Here is a 24,075-nt window from a genome sequence, read left to right as displayed (position 1 = left end):
TGTGTCCCTGGCAATCAGATGAATAACCCCATTGAATCCATTCTTTATCACGTTCTCATTTTGCCTATCTAAAGGAGTCTACTAGACCATTATTATTTGCAATCTACTCCTCTGTATGTAAAATAATGCGCTTTGCCTTTTCACTGCACTAGCAAGTCCATTCGCATTCTAAGTTAATACAGAAAATGCTGCCATTTACACATACTTTTCATCTTTGCATGAGTTTTATGTACAACACTTCCCACAATTGCATTCCCATACCATTCAGTGAATAGCGTTTCATTACTCCACATAAAAAATACTACATTCTTTCTCTGCTAGACACTTTACATAGTGTAATATATTTCCTAATATTATGTCCTTATCCCAATTCCTCAAAAATATAGAAGAGGCAAACAACAATATACATAAATTTTTTGAAAAAAAAAACTTCCCTCTTCAGGGCAACTGTCATCGTTAGATGTCCACCAAAACAGGCATTAACTAACGTAAACCTTTGGGTTGTACTGATAACCTGGATTGTTTGTCTGCCTTCCATACAGCAAAAGCAAAATTGCCATCCAAACTCCATTAGTCTACCCCCTCTTAGTAAGGAAAACAATCTGCATATTTTCCATCTATCTACGTTTTCAACACAGCCCCTTAATTTCCATTTTCCTAACCAAAATATATATTAATCCTCCCTGTTTTTTATGTTTGTTTACATATCAGAGTTGCAACTGCTTCAATAGTTACTTCCTTCCCTGCAAATTAGTACATTGCTCTTTTAAGGTTTAGTATACACCTCTCAATAAGGTCAATGAGAAGGCAGAATAGTGAATGGCTACCTTTGTTAACTATATTTGTTGCTTGTTTGGCTGTTAAATAACAAGTGAAATGGCCAGACAGTTGCAAGCACCCTCCAAATCTTACTTTTGTTTTTGTTTTGTTTTTTTACTTCAATTGACCTTAGAACACTTCAAAAAGTCAAATTTTTGTCAGCTACATTGGTCTTTTTTTCCAGGCCGCTGTAATCCAAAGCAATAAAAATTAAATTACATCCCATCTGCTCCAGTCAAATTCAATCCCAATTATCTGCCAATTATCTCGGTCAGCTCTTGTGGTGTTCTTTGTTTTTGCAACATCTTCTTTTAGAACAAATGGAAGGATTTTCTCTGGCATTCTCTGTCTTGGGTTATCTTGGTTTATCACTGCTCATCACTTCTTGCAGAAAAATAGCTTTGCATCTGGACCCTCATTTCCATGTTTATTCAATTGCTGCTGGTTAAATTACTTAACTCTTTCCATCAACTGGTCAGTCTCCATAAATGTTTTTGAGTCTTCCAGGAAAAACACTGAATACAGTTGGATACAACTCCCAAGGAAAAACACTGAATATTGCTGGACACAGCTGTTTAAATCTCAACCCAGCCTGTCAACAGCCCCAAATGACTGGAATAAATGTATTCTGTTTCTGCCTGGTACAAACAGAAAGTACAGTTGTGTACACTTACCATAAATGTAAATGTCCGAGTGTATTCACTGTTGCAGTCATCACATTTGGGTTATCTGCTTGGGTCCTGCATCGATTGCCGACTCTTCTTCCATGACGTCAGGTAGTCAGGGGTATAAAACATGCAGCCGATGCCATTACATCAGTTTTTCATACACCAAAAACTTTTAAGCATAGTAATGGAGAGTAGAGGTATAGCCAAAAAAAAAAAAAAAATCAGGGGGCTGGAGGGAGGGTAACCAGGACTGCAACAGAGAATACACTCGCACATCTACATTTATGGTAAGTGTACACAACTGTACTATGTTCTTCGTGTTTCACTGTTGAAGTCATCACATTTGGGTAGATTCCCAAAGCTAAGGATGGGAGGAGGAATTTAGTTAGCATTAGGACCAGCTATAAGGCCCTGCAAGACTGCAGTGGCAAAGCTAGCTCTGGATTTAGAGAAAATAGGCAAATGGTAATGCTTGGTGAAAGTATGTACAGAACTCCAGGTAGCAGCTTCTAGGATGTCCCTGGTAGGGACACCTCTGAGAAAGGCTGTAGAAGTAGATGCAGCCCTGGTTGAATGGGGTCTGATCCCCTGTGGGATAGGTTTTCCATGGTGCTTATAGCAGAAATGAATGCAATGGCCTATCCATTTAGAAATGGTTTGCTTTGAAATAGCCTTCCCCTCTGCCCCTGCAGCAAATTCCACCAGCAGTTGTTCAGATTTCCTTGGAGGTTTAGTCCTGTCCAAGTAAAATCTAATCTGTCTGTGTACATCCAATGAATGCAGAATCCGCTCCACCTTGTTCTGTGGATTGGGAAAGAAAGTTGGCAAATGAATGGTTTGATTAACAGCCACACTGGATACCACCTTAGGCACGAAGGATGGATTGGTCCCGAGAGATACCCTGTCCGCATGAAAAATAATGAAAGGCTCCACTTCAATAACAGCCTGTAATTCGTAAATCCTTCTAGCTGAAGTAACTGCTAAAAGGAAAGCTGTTTTCCAAGAGAGAAATTTTAAGTCTACAGTAGCAGTTGGCTCGAAAGGAGGAAGAGTAAGTTTTTCCAAAACAGAGTTGAGGTCCCAGGCAGGGGTTGGAGCTCTCCTGGGTGGTCTTAAGTTTTTGGCCCCTCTGAGATACTGCTTTAGCAGAGAGTGAGAGAAGAGGGGAGGCTCCGTGTTGTAATGAGCCGAAGTGGCTGAGGCATGGATTTTTATGGAAGAAAAGGACAGGCCCTTGTGAAGCATCTCAGTTAAGTATTGTAAAATCTGAGGAATATTGGGCACTGCTGTGCTTATCCCTTGTGATTGATTCCAGGCACAAAATATTTTCCATTTGTCAGCATAAGATTTTCTAGTACTAGGCCTTCTTGCCTCCAAAATGACATCCATCACAGGTTTGCTGAGGTATGCTACAGGTAAATTTAGGTGATTAGCCACGCTGCAAGATTCAAAGTTTGGAGCTGAGTGTGCAGAATTTGGTTGTTTTGCTGAGACAGTAAGTAAGGTGTCTGAGGCAGGTGCCACGGTGGAAGGTGTGACACATTGCGTAGGAGTGGGTACCAGTGTTGGCTAGGCCAGTCTGGAGCAATCAAAATCATTTTTGGTTTGTCCTGTTTGACTTTTAGTAGAACTTTGGAGAGCAGAGGCAAAGGAGGAAAGGCATAGACTGATAGGTTTTTCCAGCTGAATGATACAGCATCCACTTTCCAAGCTTTTTTGTGATGAATTCTTGTGCAGAATTTGTCCAACTGATAGTTCTGGGGTGCGGCAAAAAGATCTATGTCTGGACTCCCCCATTTGCGTGTCAACATGTTGAAAGTCCATGGTTCCAGTTTCCATTCGTGTGGGTCCATGAAATTTCTGCTTAGTTCGTCTGCCAGAGCATTCAGTTTTCCTGCCAGGAATTGAGCTTGTAGCTGTATCTGATAGGTCAAGGCCGTGTTCCACAATGCCATGGCTAGTCTGCAAAGGGGGGAGGAGTGTGTACCCCCTTGCTTGTTTATGTACCACATCACTGTGGTGTTGTCTGCCGACTGGCACTTGCAAACTACTTCTGCTTCGGGCACTGCACGGCAAGAAAGACTGATGTAATGGCGTCTGCTGCATGTTTTATACCCCTGACGACCTGACATCATGGAAGAAGGGACAGCAACAGACGCAGGACCCAAGACTGTGTTAATCAGGCCGACTGAGGGCAACCCACCAGCAGATTACCCAAATGTAATGACTGCAACAGTGAAACACGAAGAACATCCGGTGCCTGCACAGCGGCTCCGGACCCATCCAAGGTAGAAACATCTGCAGGTTCCACAGTTGAAGCATCTCGCGGCATACCGGACTCCGAATGGGTCACAGTAGAGGCCTGCGAATCTGAAGTAGCGGGTATCAGGGGCTGCGAAAGCGCCTCACTGAGTACCGGCGAACTGGCGACTGGCTTAGGAGAAGCGTCGTCGGCAGCTTTGGACCTAGGCGGCCTGTTTCTGTCTTTATCTTTGCGTTTTTTGGAATGTCGGTAGTCGGATGGCTTACTGAAGACATATCTGGATAATTGAACCGAGCACCAAAATATTTAGAAGCGAAAATACACCGACGACAGACAGTTCGTTGTTTAAGTAAGGCACAAAACCAATAGCGAGGTACTTCGTGGTCAGGGTCTGTGCAAGGAATACAGTACGAATGAAAATCTTTATGAGGTATTTGCTTTCCACAAGAAATGCAATTATTTACTTTTACTGACATCGGTTTAGAACAAGAAAAAGTTTCCCCAACGGGGTACTTAGCTTTTAGTTGAAGACTTCAGTTCTGAAACTCGAAAATGAAAATTTCAGGAGTCGGCTGATCAGCACTTGCGAACTGCTTCTACTTCGGGCACCGCACGGCAAGAAAGACTGATGTAATGACATCGGCTGCATGTTTTATACCCCTGACTACCTGACGTCACGGAAGAAGAGACAGCAACCGACGTAGGACCCAAGACTTTGTTAATCAGGCCGACTGAGGACTACTGCAAGCAGATAACCCAAATGTGATGACTGCAACAATGAAACACGAAGTACGTACAGTTTTGTACCTACCATAAATGTAGATGTCCGATAGGTATGCATCTGCAGTCATAACATATGGGTTGTCCTGCCTCAGGCAGCCCTTCGGTCAGCCGGATTCCAAAGTCTGGGTCTGGCTTCGGCTGATGTCGCACTTTCCCCGACGTCAGAGCGTCTGGGTTATAAAAGCATCAGCCGACGCCATTTTCCTCAGTTTTTCTTGCCCCAGATGCCAGGTGCCCTCTAGGAAGGCTAAATTTGGATAAATGCAATAGAATTCCAAACATTTGCAAAATGATATATATATATATATATATATATATATATATATATATATATATATATATATACATGTATATACAAACAAATACAAATACACCATAATAGATTCCCCCAGCTAGCTAAAAGAGGGGTAAACACCCTAGGAATACCACAGAGGGGTAGGAGGGAGGGTAAACCTGACTGCAGATGCATACCTATCGGACATCTACATTTATGGTAGGTACAAAACTGTACTATGTCCTTCAAGGATGCATCTGCAGTCATAACATATGGGTAGAATACCATAGCCAATCTGGGGGAGGAGGTACTAAGAAAAAGATGGTGTAGTTAAGATCCCCTGCAGGACTGCAGTAGCAAAGCCTGCTCTGGATCTGGCGTATAAAGGTAGATTGTAATGTTTGGTAAATGTATGCACGGAGCTCCAAGTAGCAGCTTCTAAAATGTCCTTGGTAGCCACCCCTCGTAGGAAGGCTGTAGTGGTGGCCGTGGCCCTTGTGGAATGAGGCCTGATGTTTGCAGGAACTGACTTTCCATGAAAGGAGTAACAAAATCGAATGCAATTTCCTATCCATTTTGAAATTGTCTGTTTGGAAATTGCTTTTCCTTGCACCCCAGCAGCATGTGCTACAAATAGTTGGTCAGTTTTTCTGCTACTTTTAGTTCTGTCCAAGTAGTAGCATAGTTGTCTGTGTATATCCAGGGTGTGCAGAAGTTTTTCCCCTCTATTCTGTGGATTTGGGAAGAACGTAGGCAAGTGAATAGCTTGATTCAAGGATACCCTAGATACCACCTTTGGCATAAAGGTAGGATTAGTTCTTAGTGTAACTCTGTCCTGATGGAAGATAAGAAATGGCTGTACTGCCATTAATGCTTGTAACTCAGATACTCTTCTTGCTGAAGTTATTGCCAGAAGGAATGCAGTTTTCCAAGACAGAAACTGAAGATCTGCTGTTGCTGCTGGTTCAAAGGGAGGAAGTGTTAGTTTCTCCAAGACAAAGTTGAGATCCCAAGCAGGTAAAGGGGGTTTTCTTGGAGGTTTGATATTTTGATCCCTCTCAGAAATTGCTTGAGGAGAGGGTGTGAGAAGATAGGTGGATCCACATTGTATTCTGCTGAAATTGCTGAGGCATGAATCTTAATGGAAGAATAGGAAAGGCCATTGTGGAACAGTTCTGCTAAGTATTCCAGAATATGTGTCATGCTTGCCACTGTCACATCTAAGCCTTTTGATGTGCTCCAAATGAAAAATCTTTTCCATTTAGCTGAGTAAGTCTTCCTTCTGGAAGGTCATGAGCTTCCATGATAATGTCCTTCACTCTCTGTGATAAAACATTTTGTTTTGGATTTAAGGGATTTTCCAGGCAGTTAGCTGCAATGTTTTTAAGTTGGGATGCATGATCTTGAAATTGTTCTGCGTCAGAAGAAGAGGCCATAGGGGGAGAGGCCATGGTTTTGCCTGTGACATGCTCCTCAATAGTGGATACCAGTGTTGCCTTGGCCAGTCTGGAGCTGTCAGAATCACTCTTGGCTGTTCCTCCCTGATCTTCAGTAGAACCTTGTACATTAAAGGAAGAGGTGGGAAGGCATATACTTTTAGAGCTTTCCAGCTGAAAGAGAGAGAGTCCACCCTCCATGCTTGTGGGTGGTATGTCCTTGAGCAGAATGTCCTCAGTTGATGGTTGAGGGGGGAGGCGAACAGATCTATCTCCGGCATTCCCCATGCCTTTGTTATGAGTTGGAAGATGTCTGGGTGCAGCATCCATTCGTGTGCATCCATAGTAGTTCTGCTTAAGCTGTCTGCCAGTGCATTTTCCTTTCCTGGCACGAACTGGGACTGCAGTTGGATATTGAGTTTCAGGCATAGCTCCCACAGATTCATAGCCAGCCGGCATAGAGGGTAGGAGTGTGTGCCTCCCTGCTTGTTTATGTACCACATGACCGTGGTGTTGTCTGTCCTTATTAACAGGTGGCCTTGATGGAGGAAGGGTTTGAAAGCCTCGATTGCATGCATTACTGCCAGCATTTCCTTTTGGTTTATGTGCATGTGTAGCTGTCCTTGAGACCATAGGCCTTGGATACATTTGCCCTCCATGTGTGCTCCCCATCCTCGGTCTGAAGCGTCCGTGGTGATGGTTTGTTTTGTTTTTGGTTTGTTGAAAGGCAACCCTCTGTTGGACTGGCAGGCCTGAGCCCACCACAGGAATTCCTTTTGAAGGCAAGGAATGATTGGTATCAAAGTTTCCAAACTGTGACTGTGTTGAGACCATACACTCCTTAGATACCATTGTAATTTTCTCATATGCAGCCTGGCCTGTGGTATCAGAATTATGCAGGATGCCATGTAACCCAGGGCCTGCAGGATTTTCCTTGCAGTAAGCTGAGCTTGTCTTGTCAGATTCATGAAATAATCCGGAAGTTGTTTTTGTTTTTCTTCTGTGAGAAAGGCCATTTGGGTGGTTGTGTCTAGATCCGCACCCAGAAAGGTTATCCTTTGGGATGGAACCAGTCTTGATTTTTGGATGTTGACTGTGTATCCCAATGCCTGTAGTAGGTGGATGGCATAGGCCAAGTCTTTTATCAAATTTACCTTGTTGTCCGCTTGTATAAGGCAGTCGTCCAGATAAGGGTAGATTTTAATCCCTGAAGTCTGCAGTGTGCAATTACTGATGCCAGGCATTTCGTGAATACTCTGGGCGCAGTAGATAAGCCAAAGGGCAATGCTGAGAATTGATAATGCTCTGATCCTGCAAGAAACCTGAGGTGTCTTCTGCAGTTTGGTCGAATAGGGACGTGCAGGTATGCCTCCTTGAGATCTAGAGTCACCAGCCAAGACTCCTTGCCCAACATGGGAAGAAGTTGCTGTAGGGTCAGCATCTTGAATTTTAGCACAATGAGGTAAGTATTCAGTGCGGACAGGTCGAGAATAGGCCTCCATTGATTTTCTTTTCTTGGTACAAGGAATAGTCTGGAGTAAAATCCTTGGCCTTGCTCTGAAAGTGGTACCTTTTCTATAGCTTTCATTTGAAGCAAGTTGTTGATCTGCTTTAAAGCCTCTGCCCTCTGATTTGGTGGTAGGCTTGGCATTCAGTTTCTTTTTGGCAAAGTGTGGAAGTGGAACCTGTATCCTTTGTCTATTATTTGCAGTGTCCATGTGTCCCTTGTAATATAATGCCAATTTTTCGAGAATAAAGCAAGCTTTCCACCCAAGGGTGCTTCCAGTTGAGCCCTGGTGGGCGGAATCAGAGTAAAGTCATTGAGCCTGTCCTGGTGTAGTAGTTGTTGTTGCTGCTGTTGCACTACCTCTCTGGTTGGCAGGCTGCCACTGGCGGCCTCTGTAAGAGCCCCTAGATTGGCCTCTGCCTCTGGGGCGTCTGTTCCTGCCTCTCTGGGCTCTGTCCGAGTCTGGAAAGGACCAATTCTTAGTAGGCCAGTTTCTGCTGAATCTCGGTGGTTGTACTTGTAGGAAATCCTTAACTGTTTGCACAGATTTTGCCTTTTCTTCATACTTTTTTAAGACCTCCTGAGCAGAGGAGCCAAATAAATTTTGTTTCTCCATTGGAGCATCCAGGAGTTTAGCTTTAACATGGTCTGGCAAAGATTGTTCCTTCAGCCAGGCATGCCTGCGAATAACTGCCCCAGTCATAGCTGACCTAAATGAAGCCTCCAATGCATCATAACCAAACTTTAAGAAATGATTACTAACCTGCTGTGAGTTGTGTACCAAATCCTGAAGGGATTTACGGTCAAGGGGCTCAGGAGAAGAAAGCTTCTTGTTCAGTTCATCTAACAAATACTCTTGGTACTGTATCATATGAAATTGACAATTTAGTGCCCTGACGGAAAGAGTTGAAGAAGTATATACCTTCTTTCCCCATCTCTCTAAAGCTCTAGACTCTCTTTCAGAAGGTAGAGGATTTTTGGCAGTGGCAGCCGCAACCCCTTTAAGGCCCAGAGTAATAGTTTCTGGGTCTGCAGAATGGGCTTTATACAGATGAAAATGAGAATCCGGGACCCTGTAGTATCTATCAGGTTTGGCAGGTGCGGGGAGAGTATCAGGGGCTGTACTGACATCATTGTACACATCATCAATTACATTCAAAACAGGAGGTATAGCTAAGGGCCTATGCTGAGGCAAATGTAAAGAGGTCCTTAATCTTTTTCTAGAATCAGAGAAATCCTGACCTTGCCATTGAAAATGCTCTCTCATGGAGTGTAAAGTCTCACCAAAGGAAAACTCTTCAGGAGGGAAGGCCGAAGGGATAGATTCTTCTGCATCAGAATCCTCATAGGGCGAATAAGCCTCCTCCTGGTGGTCTGACAACTCAGAACCATCCGAGGACTCATCTGAAGAGTGTGGGTCATAAAGCTCAGTCCTGGGCCTTTTGTCTGGTGGAGGGTGAGAGGCCCTGTCCGGGTGAGGTTGTGAACCTCTAATTAAAGAAATAAGGTCCTCTGCAAGGCTGAGGATCTGAGAACTAGAGGAAGGCCTCTGGGATGTAGTCTTGGGAGGCAAAGCTTTAGAAAGTTTAGCAGCTTTAGCCCTAGAAAAGGCCTTAATGGACATGGAAGCAGGGGGCCTAGCTGCCCCACGTGCAGGAGTAGATATGTCCAAAGGTATGGTGTCGGACATATCCTGGGCACTGGTTTCGGTAAGTAGCTCTTTAGCCGACTCAGCCGGGGCCTCCCGGGCCGCAGTGGTCGGTTGAGTGGATTCGGATGAAGGAATCTCTGAAGACTCTGTTTCGGCCGAAACCGAGACACTCGAGGTAGGCCTTACCGTGGTTTCAGCCGAAACCGCGGGCCGCGAGTGTCGGTCCTTGTCCTTCCGTTTTTTCACCAAATGTGATGTCGGAGTCTCTGACGGCATTTTATATGCAAAACTAGCCCCAAAAATTTCCTCTGCAAACTCCGACCGACGTCTAAGAGTTCGTCGGTTGAAGGAAGCACAGGCTGAACAGGACGATACGTCGTGGTCTGGGCCTAAGCAAGGAAGGCAGTAGGAATGGAAATCCTTATGAGGTATTTGTTTCCCACAAGTTAAACAATTATTTACTTTATCAGACATTGGCTGAGGCAAGAAAGAGTCCCCAACGGGGTACTCAGCTTTGTCGAAGTTTTCGGTAGCTGAAATCACTGGATCTGACCGACCGGTACTTGCGAACAGCTTCTGCTTTGGGCACCGCGCAGCAAGAAAGACTGAGGAAAATGGCGTCGGCTGATGCTTTTATACCCCAGACGCTCTGACGTCGGGGAAAGTGCGACATCAGCCGAGGCCAGACCCAGACTTTGGAATCCGGCCGACCGAAGGGCTGCCTGAGGCAGGACAACCCATATGTTATGACTGCAGATGCATCCTTGAAGGACATCATCAGTAATTTTCTACAAATACTCTAGTGTCACCACTTTTCAAACCCTTTCCTGTCTGCCACAATTTTGTTAACAATAATTCCTTTTGTTTGCATACTTATATCTTCAACTACTGGCCTTGGCTGCTTTCTTTAAAGATTTTTTGGGACATAAACATGGTGTGCCCTTTCTGTTGGTGTGTCCTCCTATTGGATGCCAGTCCAAATGCTGATACTGGTTTTCAATACAATCCATTCATTTCAGCACTGTCCTCCAAATCAACCACTTCAGTCCCTCTTAAGAAGCCACATTTTTGTCAGTCTCTTCTTAATTTCCATTTGTGATTTATGTAGCTTGACCAACACATTACTGTAATTTTGCAATGCTTCATCTACTTTTTCCCCATCCCTCCTCATTTAATTTTATATACTCTTCTAGAGTTCCACTTATTTTAAAAACCTCTGAGTGTACTTGAGAAATTGCACTGCATCATACATTGATCTGCTTCCCACTGAATATCTGTGGAGTCCTTATCTAACACAACTTTCTCTTGCTCCTTGTTCTTCACTTTATGCTCGTTTATCCTGTTTTTTTTTTCTTTGATGAGATTTAGACAAAACACTCTTCAAATAAGAACTGAATTCAAACCAAAATTACTTCTTTTAACTGGCTGTTTTCAACAATTACTGAATTTCCTGCTAGAACAACTACCGTTGACTTGCTTATCAGACTGGGGCTATTTTGAAGTTCTGATACAGACAGTACTTATGAGAATGCAATCACAAACTACTGTCCTAGTATTTATCCATCATCCCCTGACCCTTCTTGCTGCCATTTCAACTGTCTCTTTCTGAAAGGAGGTTGCAGCATACAAGCACAACAGAATGTGATCACCCCTCTCTTCTTTGTGACCACCTAGGTCACCTATTCCCATGTCTTACTAAGCAGCACTCAATATCCTGGTGATATAGTCTCCTGTTACCAAAACCCTCCTCTCTATCCGTACTTACACTAGCTCTTGTTGCCTTCATCTCATGCCTATGTTCCTATCCTTCCTATCTGTAACAGTTTCCTCTCCAAATCCCCAAATCTGCCCTCCTGACTGTGCTGGCAATGTTCTGCATGTGATCTCTTTCTGTTGTGCACTCTTTATACAAGCCCTCTCCACTCTTCAGTCCATTTCTGTCCCTCCCATTTAAGTAAGTGCCCCTATCACTATTTCCCTTCTGCTCTCCTAGTGGTGCTGACTCGTCCATGGTCACCGCTGCTCAGTGTCCCCTTCAATACTTTCTTACTCTGTACCTCTCTTACCACCTTAACCTACTTCACAGTATTCCATATCTTGAGCAGCTCCTTCAGTCTCTCTTCTACTCTTCTAGTGATTGAGTGCACCAAACATGATGGTAAGCAACATTGGGGAGTGAGGAAGGAACTGTGAAGACAAATGTACTGAAATACCATGATCCCAAAGGGCTGAAAGGCCACATATGTAAGGGTTTGTTGTAAATAGGTCTCTCCTGTTCTTAGCTGCTCCTTCACAAAGGTCTGAAACCCTGAGATACAGGATCCCATTTGACTCAGGTTTCTCCTGCTAGCTAGTTCATTGACACACAGTGGTTGACAACATTACTATGAGACAAAACTTCTTCTCAGTTATATCTTCAGCATGCATTTCCACCATCAACTGAATTACTGTATCTGTTGATGAGCAGCTATGCATCCATCTAAAAGTTATCTCCTGAATCAGATGATGACATTGCAAGCATTCCCAGTTACACTTCTAAACAATGAATCATGACTTCATTTTGCAATAATGCATCCCTGAGACATTCCAAAACACACATCTGTAGAAAATGTTAAAATGAACAATATCACAATCAAAATTTTAGTATCCTTAAATAATTTGTAAACATTGCTCATGTCAGAGAGAAAATTCTCACCAAGTTCAAAAACAAAATCGTACATCAGTGTTGCCCATTGGTATGAGGATGACATAAAGCTGAATGTTTCATACCAGGAGATGGAAAGACAACAGCATTGTATTACTCGCATTCAGAAACACAAACTGCATGAAAATGTGATCTATGTACAAAGAAATGCACATGCATCTTTAGTAAATATGCTTCTTAACAAAGGAATTATCAGCCTTATATATATTATCTTCACTACCATCACTACAGAGCATAACATTCAATACTGTACCTGAGTTGTGCAAGTTAATACATCGAAGGTTTGGAAACAGTCTTGCAAGAGTATCCTCTGAATCTCCAATTGAAGTCAGATTATTGTTAGACAGAAATAGTACTTCTAAATTTGGAAACATGATTCCAAGTTTCCTAACCTCACTCCAGTCATGAAGCTTATTGTCTGTGATGTGCAGAAGGCGGAGAGAATGGCAAGAAGATGAACAATAAGACACAGTTTTAAACTCGTTAAGGCACAAGAAGAGCTCTTCTAACCTGCAGAAATAAGAAAAAGTCCATGAGAGACCAATTACTTAAAGCCTATCACATGCAATAACCAACTTGAGCATTACTAACAACCTTAAAAAAGACTGAAAGCAGTGTAGCAGGAGGTACTATCAAATAAGCAGGCAGTTTGTCAGCAAGTGTAGAATCATGTTGATATCACAGACATTTTAATGTACTTCTCTGTTGTTCATCCACCTAGAATAATCACATTTCTCTATCTCCTTCTTTAAATTATTCAACCCCCTGTATTCACCTGTCCCAACTCATCTTTCCCAACCCAGATTATAAAGTAAGAGTTATATATCTTTGATCAGTATGTCATACATTGTTACATGAGGAATATTACTCCTGCTGTTAATCCTTTGCCAGCTTCCTGATGTTATCTGGTCACAACATCCAAATAAAGTTGTCAGTGCTGATCCACCTCTTGTGAAAATATGCTAGAAAATATCAATCAAATAATTTTTAATTTACTATATCGCATAAACTCAAATAAGCATCACTCAAAACACTTTACCTAGTCCTAGACTGAGGTTAAAGTGACTGGTCTATAACTGTTCACCTCTGTTGCCTTACCAGTTTGAGGTAGAGGGATTATACTTTATTTTTCCATGAACCTGGAGTAGTAACTGTACTCAATAACTTATTAAAATTGTATGGCAATAAAACTATTAATTCTGTAATCATATTAATTAATGGAATGGCTGATATTTTATCTGGTCCAGTTTTTTTTGCATTTTTGCTCAACCTTTTCAATGCTGTCTCAGAAATATATTGTGTAATCACTGGACATGTTGGACTGACTACATCTAACTTAGCCATGTTAATGATTTCTTATGAAATAATTGCTCATATTTTAGTGAAGATGTTAAATGCATTTTCTATCTGGTTAGAGTCCAGAACAGTAGTCCCCTTGAGTGCAAGACACATAACTAGATTACTTGTGTTTTTGACAAGTGATATACTTACAATAAAGTTTTATTGTTGACATTAGTTTATTTTCTATTCAAATATCTTCTGTTTAATTTTATACTAAAATTCTTTACTAATTTTTAGTAAAATTAAAGGTATGACAGCACTTCTTCTTCTTTTTTTTTTTTTTTAATAAAGTGCAGTTAGATTTTAACTCCACCATTGAGCCCACTTATGTTTTTATGTGTAGTATTTTTTTCTACAGCAGTTCACTCCACTCACTTGTGTAACATACTTTCTAAGACAGAACAGCCAAAGCCAAGGTCTCTTGTGCCACTTAAACATGCCAGTTCACCATACTTAATTATTCTGTAATTATGGTATAAAATTATAAGTATTTGAATAACTTTACATTTTCTTAAGTTACAGCATTTTGAGGTATGGTCAGACTTTCTTAATGGCATACAGATGCTAACATTGGTTACCAGTTTTCATATCACTGGCAATTATATCTAGAGGTGTGTCATTTCAGTTTTTTTCTTCAACTGTTCTTTTTTCTTCAACAATTCAATGAATATTTGACTAACTCTATTCTAAAACTGTCAATGAATTCTCCACACACAACCCTCCCAAACCTAACAAACTCAATAAAATCCTCAGATACCTAACCAATTTAAGACCCACTACCCTGGCAGCTGATAAACTACTAGCACAATACCTCCAAATTGCAGCCAAAGTTATATCATACCCTGTCTCTATAATTATAAATAGAGCAATCTCCGAGCAAGAAGTCCCAGTCCTCTGGAAAATCTTACATATAATACCTCTACAAAGGTGGAAACTCTACTGAGTTATCCAACTACCACCTGATAGCAATACTATTCCCACTTTCTAAAATCCTAGAGAAATGTACACATACCCAGACACTAAAATAACTTCTCTCTAACAATCTCCTAGCTGAAACTCAACATGGTTTTTGAACTGGCCACCGCACCACCACTGACCTTATTAGTTTCACCATCCAAGTATCAACTGTCTTTTTTAGACCTCTCTAAAGCATTTGATACAGTCTCCCATAACAAACTATTGACTGCTCTCTCAGAACTTAAACTAAATAATTTGCACAGACAAGCCATTAAGTGGCAAGACACTCTAACCCCCTTCTCCCTGTCACGCTAGCATGCCTCAAGAATCTATACTCGGTTCCCTGCTCTTCACAATATTCACAAACAACCTCCACAAAGCCACCCTTCATGCAAGCCTAGTCAAATACATTGATGACTTTACCCTAATCTGCTCAGCCTCCTCCCTCCAACTTATACAGAAAATAACCCAAGAATCCTTCACAGCAGTTGAAACCTGGTAAGCTGACTCCCAATTAATACTAAATCCCAAAAAAAAAACAGCTTATGCTCTTTCACTCCTCCAAAGCTATAGACCCCATTCCCCCTTTTACAGTTTCTGCCTCTGACAACACCCATATAGATGCACATACCAAGCTACTAAGTGTCATCATTGAACAAAACATGAACTTCGACAAGCACACAGCTCAAATCATAACAAAAGTGCAAAAATAAAAAAAAAAAACAGGCACACTCTATAGATGTAAAAACTACCTGACCTCCAATAGTAAAACTACCATAGGAAGAACCCACCTACTCTCCACATTACTCTACACTTCTCCCGTCCTAGTTAACCTAAATAAAGACAGCCTAAACAAGCTATCCACTTGTTATAACAAGATAGTTATATTCGCAACGGACTCTTCCTACAGATCTCACCACTGTCAAGCCCTTCAGAAATTGTCCTGAATTGAATTACTAAACTTACTGACCGTAAATCAGCTCAACCTATCTCACCAAATTCTCTACTATCCCAACAAAACCCCAGCCCTACATGACCTAATTAACCATTACACCAACAACTATCAGCTAAGGTTCACCAACAAAGGACTGGTAGAAGTATCCAAAAGTAGACATATCTCCTCTTTACTCCTGTACTATTGCAAAAATGTGGAACTCTTTACTTCTGTATTATCGCAAAAATGTGGAGCTCTCTTCACTTGAAATCAGGATTCAGACAAACAAAGTCAGCTTCAAAAATCAACTAAAATCCTTTCTCAACAAGTCTTGGATATGTACATGCTCTGACCCAAGCTAACTCCCTCTACCTCACTCTAGCTTCATATCTCCTCTACATCTTGAACCATAACTATATCTGCTATAAGGTCTTCCACTAACCTCAAATTCATATAATTCCTTGTAATACAAACTATAGCAATGTGTGGTGAATTATGTATTAAAAGTATAACACTAGTGTGAATATTCTCATCTGTTCCCTGTACTACCAATACTCGTGGGAATTTATGACAAATTTGTAAGCCTCTTTTCTAAACTGTTTTTTTTTTTCTTTGACTGACATACTGTACTGTCATAATGTATGAAGCTTTTCTCCCCAGGCCTCAGATGAAAACGGGCAACTAACAGGTTTAATACCTAGTAAGTCAACCCTTTGAAACCTCCAGGTATTTACTTACAGAAAATGACATGCATGGAATGGATTTATGGATAAGTACTAGGATGCCACCACCTCTCAAATTATATCTTAAGCACTCAAGTTTTTATAACCTAGGAATACCAGGCCTGAAGAATTCCAGGTTTCTACCAATTTAATTAATTCATGTGTGACAAAGTTTTCATCTCATTGCATTTGTTTACAATACTTTGTGCATTATCAACACATCCATTTAAAAGATAAACAGGTGTGTTACATCCCTGTTTATTCCGTTTACATTTCCTAATAAAAAGCTGAACATAGATATGTTTCCAATTTTGAATCCTGTCATACAACTTAAACAAAATTTATCTACAACTCCTCTGAATTAGTTACCATATATATCATGAAAACTGTGCATAACTGACATAGCCAAGTATTAAAAATATGTGCGTTTGTAAAAAGATAATCATTCCACTGAGGTGATGGAATGTTTTCAAGATATACCATCAGTACTGAATTTATTTCCAATTATTCCAGAATGTCTAATGCATAATTTAATGGGACTGTCTCACGTCATTTCGTCCTGTATGTATAATCTTTTTATTATACTTTATTTTTACTTGAACTAATCTAGACAACAGTATAGGTTTATCAGGAAGTTTAAATTCTGAAAGGGATGATACAGTAACCCTTTTCTTATTTACATCAACAATTTTCTTGCAGTCAACATTTTATGGAATCACCCAAGAATAATAACTCAGATTCATTATTTAGTATATTTCAATTTCAAGTATTATTTTCTTTTGTACTTCTTTCAGCTGAATTCTAACATAACCAAAGGGATTTATTTGAGCCTAATTCAATCAACGGTGTTCCCAAAATTAAAAATTTCTTGATATTCAGCTATAATGTGCAGTCATCTTAATGCAATTTTTAGTTTTTTTCTGAACTATGCCATCATGTGGCTTATCTGCATCACCTTGACTACTGTTCCTTAGGTGTGTTTTTTGTAGAAGGTAAAATTTAATTCTCTGATTCTTCTGCATTCTTCACATCATAATTATGTGGCTCGTTTTTAATTTACTGATAAGTTAAGATCTGTTTTTGTTTTTACTCTGTTATTCTCTTCATATATTAATTGTGGGAGATGTGTATCAGTTTTGAATGATATACTTGAAATATTGCTAATTTCAGCTGGAGTACTATTACAGCTGCAATTCTATTTTCCTCACTGTGAATTTTGCCATAGTTATTAAGAGTGGGCAAATCTTCATCAGCTTTATCTTTTGTTTCTTTTTCCTCTTTATTAAATGTTTATTCTTATTCTTCATTCTTCCTCATTTTAGGAATTTCCTTTTTGTGTGTGTACTGTTAATGTCTACTATCATTTGTACTCTTCTCTGGAGCCTCATTAATAGTAGCAGTATGCATGAGAATTTCTTATTATAACTCTTCTTTCCCATTCATAGCAAAATCCAGCACCGAAGTAAATGCCTTCCCATTACTGCAGTCTATGGCTATATCTAGTGTTTTCCCGCCTAATATAATGTGCAGCTCTTACAACTTTACGCAGTTTGAGCACCATTTATTATGAGTTATTTTTAATTTATAGCTTGCATATAGCGCACTGTTAAAATTTTGCATTTAAACAAATCCTCTGGTGTATATATATATATATACATATATACATATATATATATATATATATATACATATATACATATATATCTGTTTCTAGTAAACTTACAAAATGAGTAATGTCAACTTGTATACATAACAATTGTATCAGTTGTACAGTAATTTGCTGTAAATAGATGTATTCAAATGTTTATGGGATGTATTATTGGGTCTGCTTCAAAACATTGAAAGCTCATAACACTAACTTCAAAACACTGAGACCATAGGTTCATAGGTAGGTACTAGGCTATTTACCCAAGGGCCTACATAAAACACTGAAAACCCAAAACAACGAAACCTCAAAACACTGAAACTTTGCATCATAAGACTGAAAAATACAATGGATATGTAAAAAACATCCCCTCCACTTATAACAGCCATCAAACTAACAAACACACTTTTTACTACGTTTCTGCAGGTGGGCAATCCCCTCCTGCACCCCCCATGGGGGGGCTCTACTCCCACACCCCCTGTAAATTTAATATACCAACCCCAAGAACGCACTACAGTGGAAAAAGTTAATTTCTTAACCTCACTGTATTGTGATCACCATACAGAATGTAAACATAATGTCTAAATCACTTACCTGAATTGCATAAAAACACATATAGATTGGCAAAATAAACACCTTTTCCTCTATTCACTTCTCCCAGCACTTCTCAAAACGCTAACTTAACTGGAAGCAACACATCCATATGTTTACATTCTGTATGGTGATCATGTTACAGTGGGGTTAGGAAATTTACTTTTTTCCACTACAGTGCAATCTAGGAGTTGGTATATTTAATTTACAGGGTGTGCAGAGGGGCTTGCCCCCTTGCAGAAACGTAGTAAAAAGTGTGTTTCTTACTTTGGTGTTGTTATAGGTGGAGGGGATGTTATTTACATGTGTGTTGTAGTTTTCTATGTTATAATGCACACTTTCAATGTTTTGAGTTTTCAGGTTTTTGATGTTATAGTCTCAATGTTTTGAATTTCAATGTTATGAGATTTCAGTGTTTTGAAGTAGACCCGTATTATTAAATGATATCATTCACTTATCAAATCAGTTTTTTGTCAAGACTGATAAGCCATTCATGACTTACTTCCTTAATAAGCCCTAATAAATAAATGTTGGATACAACAGATTACAATATACCACTATTTAAAAAATGTTTGGGTGTAACTACTGACTTACTATCTACAGTTAAACTTGATCTACAAGTTACACTATTTGCCTGTTATTGTAAATATTTCTTCTGCCAGAAATAAAAGCAAACAGTAGTAAAATTCCATTTGCACACAACCACAACTAACTCAATGTATACCTGTGTCGTTAGTATACATTAAATATGTCCACAATCTATAACATTTGTGTGCTACTTTGTTTCTACTACCAGTAACAAGAGCAACCACCACCATCACTCTGCCTGTACACAACTAAATCACAATACATCTTTGTTTTCAAACACCTGATATTGCTACTAACTTGTTACATGTAATTACACCAGTGCAAGTTATACTATTTATGTATTGCTTCATTATTTCTATTTCTAATAATGAAACCAAAAACAGTAAAATTCGGCTTATATACATCTAACTCACACAAAGGTTATGTTAAGGGCACAATTATTACTTTATTTTCTACCCCAAGGATGAGGGAATATTAGATTATCTAAGTTATAAATATTTGTATTTCTATAATCAAAATATTTATTTAACATTTGTTTACCGGGAAAGTTTGACATGAAACAAGCCAATTTTCAGCAGAGGCCCAGGGAGAAACGCTCCAGATGTGTGTCTTTGTAACGTGGAAGGAAACAGGAGCTCCCAGAGGAAACCCACACAAATGCAGGGAGGACATGCAGACTTCACACAGAAAGCACCCCAGCCGAGAATCGAACCAGAGAACCTCTTGCTGTGAGGCAACACGAAACCCTGCACCACTGTGACAACCAATGCGGCAAATAAATGACATAAAAGGTATTGTTATCTCCTTGTGACTTCTTATTGTTTAGTCAGTCAGTAGCTTATATGACTGCTAAATATTATGTTACATCCTAATGGCAAGAAAAGTATCTAATAATACTTGTCCAAGTTTACAATGGTTTAAACTAACTAAAGTCCTTACAGTGCAAATTCCAAAATCCAATCTGGCCACAGTTTATACCATTCTACCATTCACTGTATCAGGCAGAGACGTGTTTTTTTCACATCAGTGTGCAACATGCTGTCTGCTCATAAAGGATGTGATATATGGACTATCAGGCTTTCCGATTGGCTGATGAAGCTGTCAATCTTTCAACATCACTAATCCATTAGACAGAAAAAAAAAGAGAATAGGTCTTTACCTCATCTTAAAAAAGATGTATCCACTACTTATCCCCCTAACATCTGAAGACTTTAATAGTTCCAAATATAGTATGAATAAAAGTTTTGTGATGGGGCTCAACTGTCTCATATCTCTAGTAGTTCTAAATGATTGGGGTAGTCCTAGATGCATTTTTATTCTGACAGCTGCTTTGCTATATACTGAAGAGATTAACTTTACAAATTTATCACCTAGGCCAGACCACTGAAATATTTTCTTTAAATACCTCCATTGTACCACATCAAATACCTTTTCGTCAACTAAACTTAATAGGGTAATATTCTTATACTGCAAATTAGCATGCTGTGTAATTAAAGCAGTCCTCATTACGCTGTTAAACACCTGTCTACCTTTAAGAAATCCCATTCTGTCCAAACTTATTAAATGGGAAAATACTATCCCTGACCTGTATGCCAGTAAAGCCATAAAGATGTTATAATTGTGACTTAAGTCCAACACTGGCCTATATAACAAATGATAACCTTGTTTTCTTTCCTTCTTTGTACGTTATTACCATAATGGCCTACAAAATATTTTGGTTATTTCAAAGATCTCATTAAAGATCAATGCCAGACTATCATAATTGTTTCCAGCCCTTTTCCAAAACTCAGCTGGCAACTATCAATACCAGAGTCTTACTTTGCTTTAGTTTACTCACTACTTCTGGTATTTTGATTACTTCAATGCATTTCATTGATTTTTCTGCCTGTTCATGACTTAAACACAGAATATTTAGCTTAGCTAATATTTTGTCACTCTTACTGTCCCTTTGTAAAATATTTTCCGCAACTTTATAAAGCGTAGCAAAATGTCTGAACTCCCCCACTATGTTAACTAGTTTGACAATTCTCTCTCTTGTTTCTGCACATACTAAGTTAGCTATTGTTTGTTTGCTATTCTGCTGCATTAGTCTTAACAACTAGTGTGTGTTGATACTCTGGAGAGTCTTAAAAAATACCTGTCCTGTAGCTGCAGCAAACATTGGCTTTAGAAGATTACCACTGTTGAAGTAACACCCCAACCCTTTGTGCAAAAATGGGAAAATGGGTTGTGGATGGATGGATGGATCTGTCCTGTAAAATTCAAACTTTTATCCACTATTTCTAAAATTGTTTCTTTTTCATATTTAGTGCATGCTCATCTATCTCTCTTCCATCCCTTGTTCTTTGGATCTTCCAACTGTCTTACTTCCTTCATCGTGTTAGGTGATTTTTTTTCTAGTCGTCTGATCCTCTGTTGTGGAATGCTTGAGATTATCTACTACTCTACTTTTCAGCAGATCCCACTCTCTTATTAAGTTTCAACCATTCACATTTAATTACGTGAGTTACTGCTGCAGATGTTCATCTACCGGATTTCAGATGTTCGCTGTTACAAACAGTATCCAGGAAACCTCCAATGTTTTTCTCTTTTTGAGATGTTAAAATTAAGCAGTTCTAATAATAATGGCATACACCCTAATGTTACTCCTTCACTGCTTTATTCATGCATATGTACTCCTTAAAAGTGCAGGCTCTGTCATACCATGTAGAGGTTCTAGTTTTACCCAACGTAAATGTATGTCTTGAAGCAGGGTCAGAGTGATCTGCAGCATCCATTAAACTTACACTTGCTAAATAGCTCTCATATTTATTAATCTTAATTAATCTCCTAATCATATTTTTAATAGCAGTAATTACTTTCCAATCCTGAGTACAAACTGGTACTCCCTCTTGAAAATATAACATCTGTAACTTATTTCCCTAAACTCCAGTGCAGTACAGCTTGGGGAAGACAGATGGTATAGACTGTGATTCCCATGTCGTAATATAGTCCTTTTATTCCTGAATATCTTTTTCTACTGAAATCCCACTTAAGCTAAATTAGTAAGCATTACAGATAACCACATCTATTATAATAAAGGCTTCTAGTAGAGAATTCTTAACATACATAATAAGCACTTTTACTGTACTTCTTTAGATCACCTATTGCAAAACTTAGTTTTCAGGTTGCATATATACTGATACTGAGCATGTGGCTAAAAACAGGGAGTAAGTCAGGGTGGGAGAGCCAAGCCAATCATGACCTTGAGAAAGGGACATAATCATAACAGGTAGCATGTGTATAAGCCGAGATAAAAACATCTATGTAATGGCCTAAGCATTTATGTTCAAAGCTCATCTCCTTGGCCAATCTGGGAGAAAACAACAACCAGTCAATGTTAGTGGAGTGGGAAGAAGCTTATAGGTGCATCTGTTTATCCCTATTTGCATGCAGCAATAATTTGTGGATAGAGTACACCTCAGCATACTATAGAGATGGAACCCTAATTAAAAAAATGAGGAGGAAAAAGGATAAGAAAGCAAATGCCTGGGGACAAGCTGCTAACCAGTATAACTGACATACAGACTGGGGTGTAGCCCAGCACAGGGATTGTCTGTCTTTGTGAAAGAGCAGCTAGCTGGAGATGGGCTGGTGCCATGCCATCTTGCTGGGTAGGTTACAGTTGCCTGTGGGAAAGAAAAATCCATACCAGGACTCATAATACAGAGTTAGATGAACCAAGCCTAAACTCAAATGGATAGATACATAGCAAGCAAGCTAAAAATAAAGGACTTGATAAATGCTGGTAGAAATGGCAATGTGAAACTTGTGAATCAATTGAATGTACCATGCAAGAACAAGCACAAAACTAGAATAATCCTGACAGTTATTTCTACAGAAAAAAAAAGTTTCTTTTAACAATGCAGATAACATCTGGTACAGAGGTGGAATGGGCAAAAATACTCAATGGTATTGACGCAATATGACTTACCAAAAGGGTACTGCAAAGTAAACAATAATGTCAAAGACTATCTAGAAACTGAAATTGTTTTAAAGCATTAATGGAAAGGAAGAAGACTGAAAATGTAATGTCAAACCTAGAAGGTTCTGGAACCACAAGGGAAAAGACTGCTTAAGAAGAAAAGGAAAAAAGGCCAAAGAAATTTAAACTTCAAATGCAAGTGAAGCCTTAACTGCTATATTTCATAATACTGGTATTAAACAGTGGCGTAGTGGTGCAGCGGTTCCGTTGCCACCTCACAGTAAGAGGTTCTCTGCTTCGATTCTTGGCTGGGCACCTTCTGTGCAGAGTCAGCATATTGTCCCAGCTTTCGGGGAGGTTACCTCCGGGTGTTCCAGTTTCCTCCCACGTTACAAAGACATACGTCTGGAGCGTTTCTCCCCGGGCCTCCACTGAAAACTGGCTTCATTCCAAGTTGGACTTTCCTGGTAAACAAATGTTAAATAAATAAACCCTCTTCATAGAGCTTTATAATTTTAGAGTGGCTTAAAAACAGCAGTTTAATATTCTGTGTTTACACAATACAAAATTTGTACATGCTGTAGAGACTAGTAGATTTGAAACAAAGTTTCAGTATGATTTATGAATATTACTATACTAGAAGGAAAAACAGCCAGCTCCACTGGCAAAGAAAAAAACCCTGACAACAATCCACGTGACCCAAGTTCGATTAACTTTTTGGACATCTGTAGCTGGTGTGGGGAGGATGGGTGTGCCTACATTTAAGGTGATGGACTGATATTGCCCAATGCCACAATCCCTAGATGGAGGGGTGATGATGCAAAGAGTGGTCTAAGGGTGAGTGTACACCAATTATTATACCCATGCTAACTTGGCCATGTATTCAGCTCCAGCAATATGCAAGTAGTTTGTCTTATTGTTACAATGAAATATTCCTAGTGGTTCTGCACCTAGATATGACTAAATATTTTTAAGAGTTCTGCACCAGAATAACGCCTCAAAAAGTACACCTCAAAAAGCAAGGCTTAATCACAAAAAAATCCAATCAACTCATAAACAAGTACCATAAAAGCGCAATTTGTTACAAATGCTGACAGCTCAAGACATCATTCATTCTTTGGCCTATGCTGCTCTTCCCACAAAAAGTGGGTCTTAAGTTCTGCTAATATAGGGGTTACCATAATAAAGTTCTGTTAGGCACTCATGAAGTGAAAAACAAGTCTGTTGT

General features: G+C 39.6%; 1 protein-coding gene across 2 annotated transcripts in view; it reads right to left on the bottom strand.

Annotated features, from left to right (window-relative positions):
- The window catches only part of TBCEL (tubulin folding cofactor E like), a 730,316-nt gene that overhangs the window by 271,710 nt on the left and 434,531 nt on the right, over positions 1–24,075 (bottom strand). For both annotated transcript variants that reach the window (XM_044080979.1, XM_044080980.1), the window contains exon 5: positions 12,359–12,615. In XM_044080979.1, the coding sequence (XP_043936914.1) occupies positions 12,359–12,615 (257 nt within the window). The remainder of the gene's footprint in view (positions 1–12,358; positions 12,616–24,075) is intronic.

Source organism: Protopterus annectens, chromosome 8.part0 (genome assembly GCF_019279795.1).
Source record: "Protopterus annectens isolate FY-2018-M chromosome 8.part0, PAN1.0, whole genome shotgun sequence".
Classification (NCBI taxonomy): Eukaryota; Metazoa; Chordata; order Ceratodontiformes; family Protopteridae; genus Protopterus; species Protopterus annectens.
This window is presented reverse-complemented; position numbering and strand designations above follow the sequence as displayed.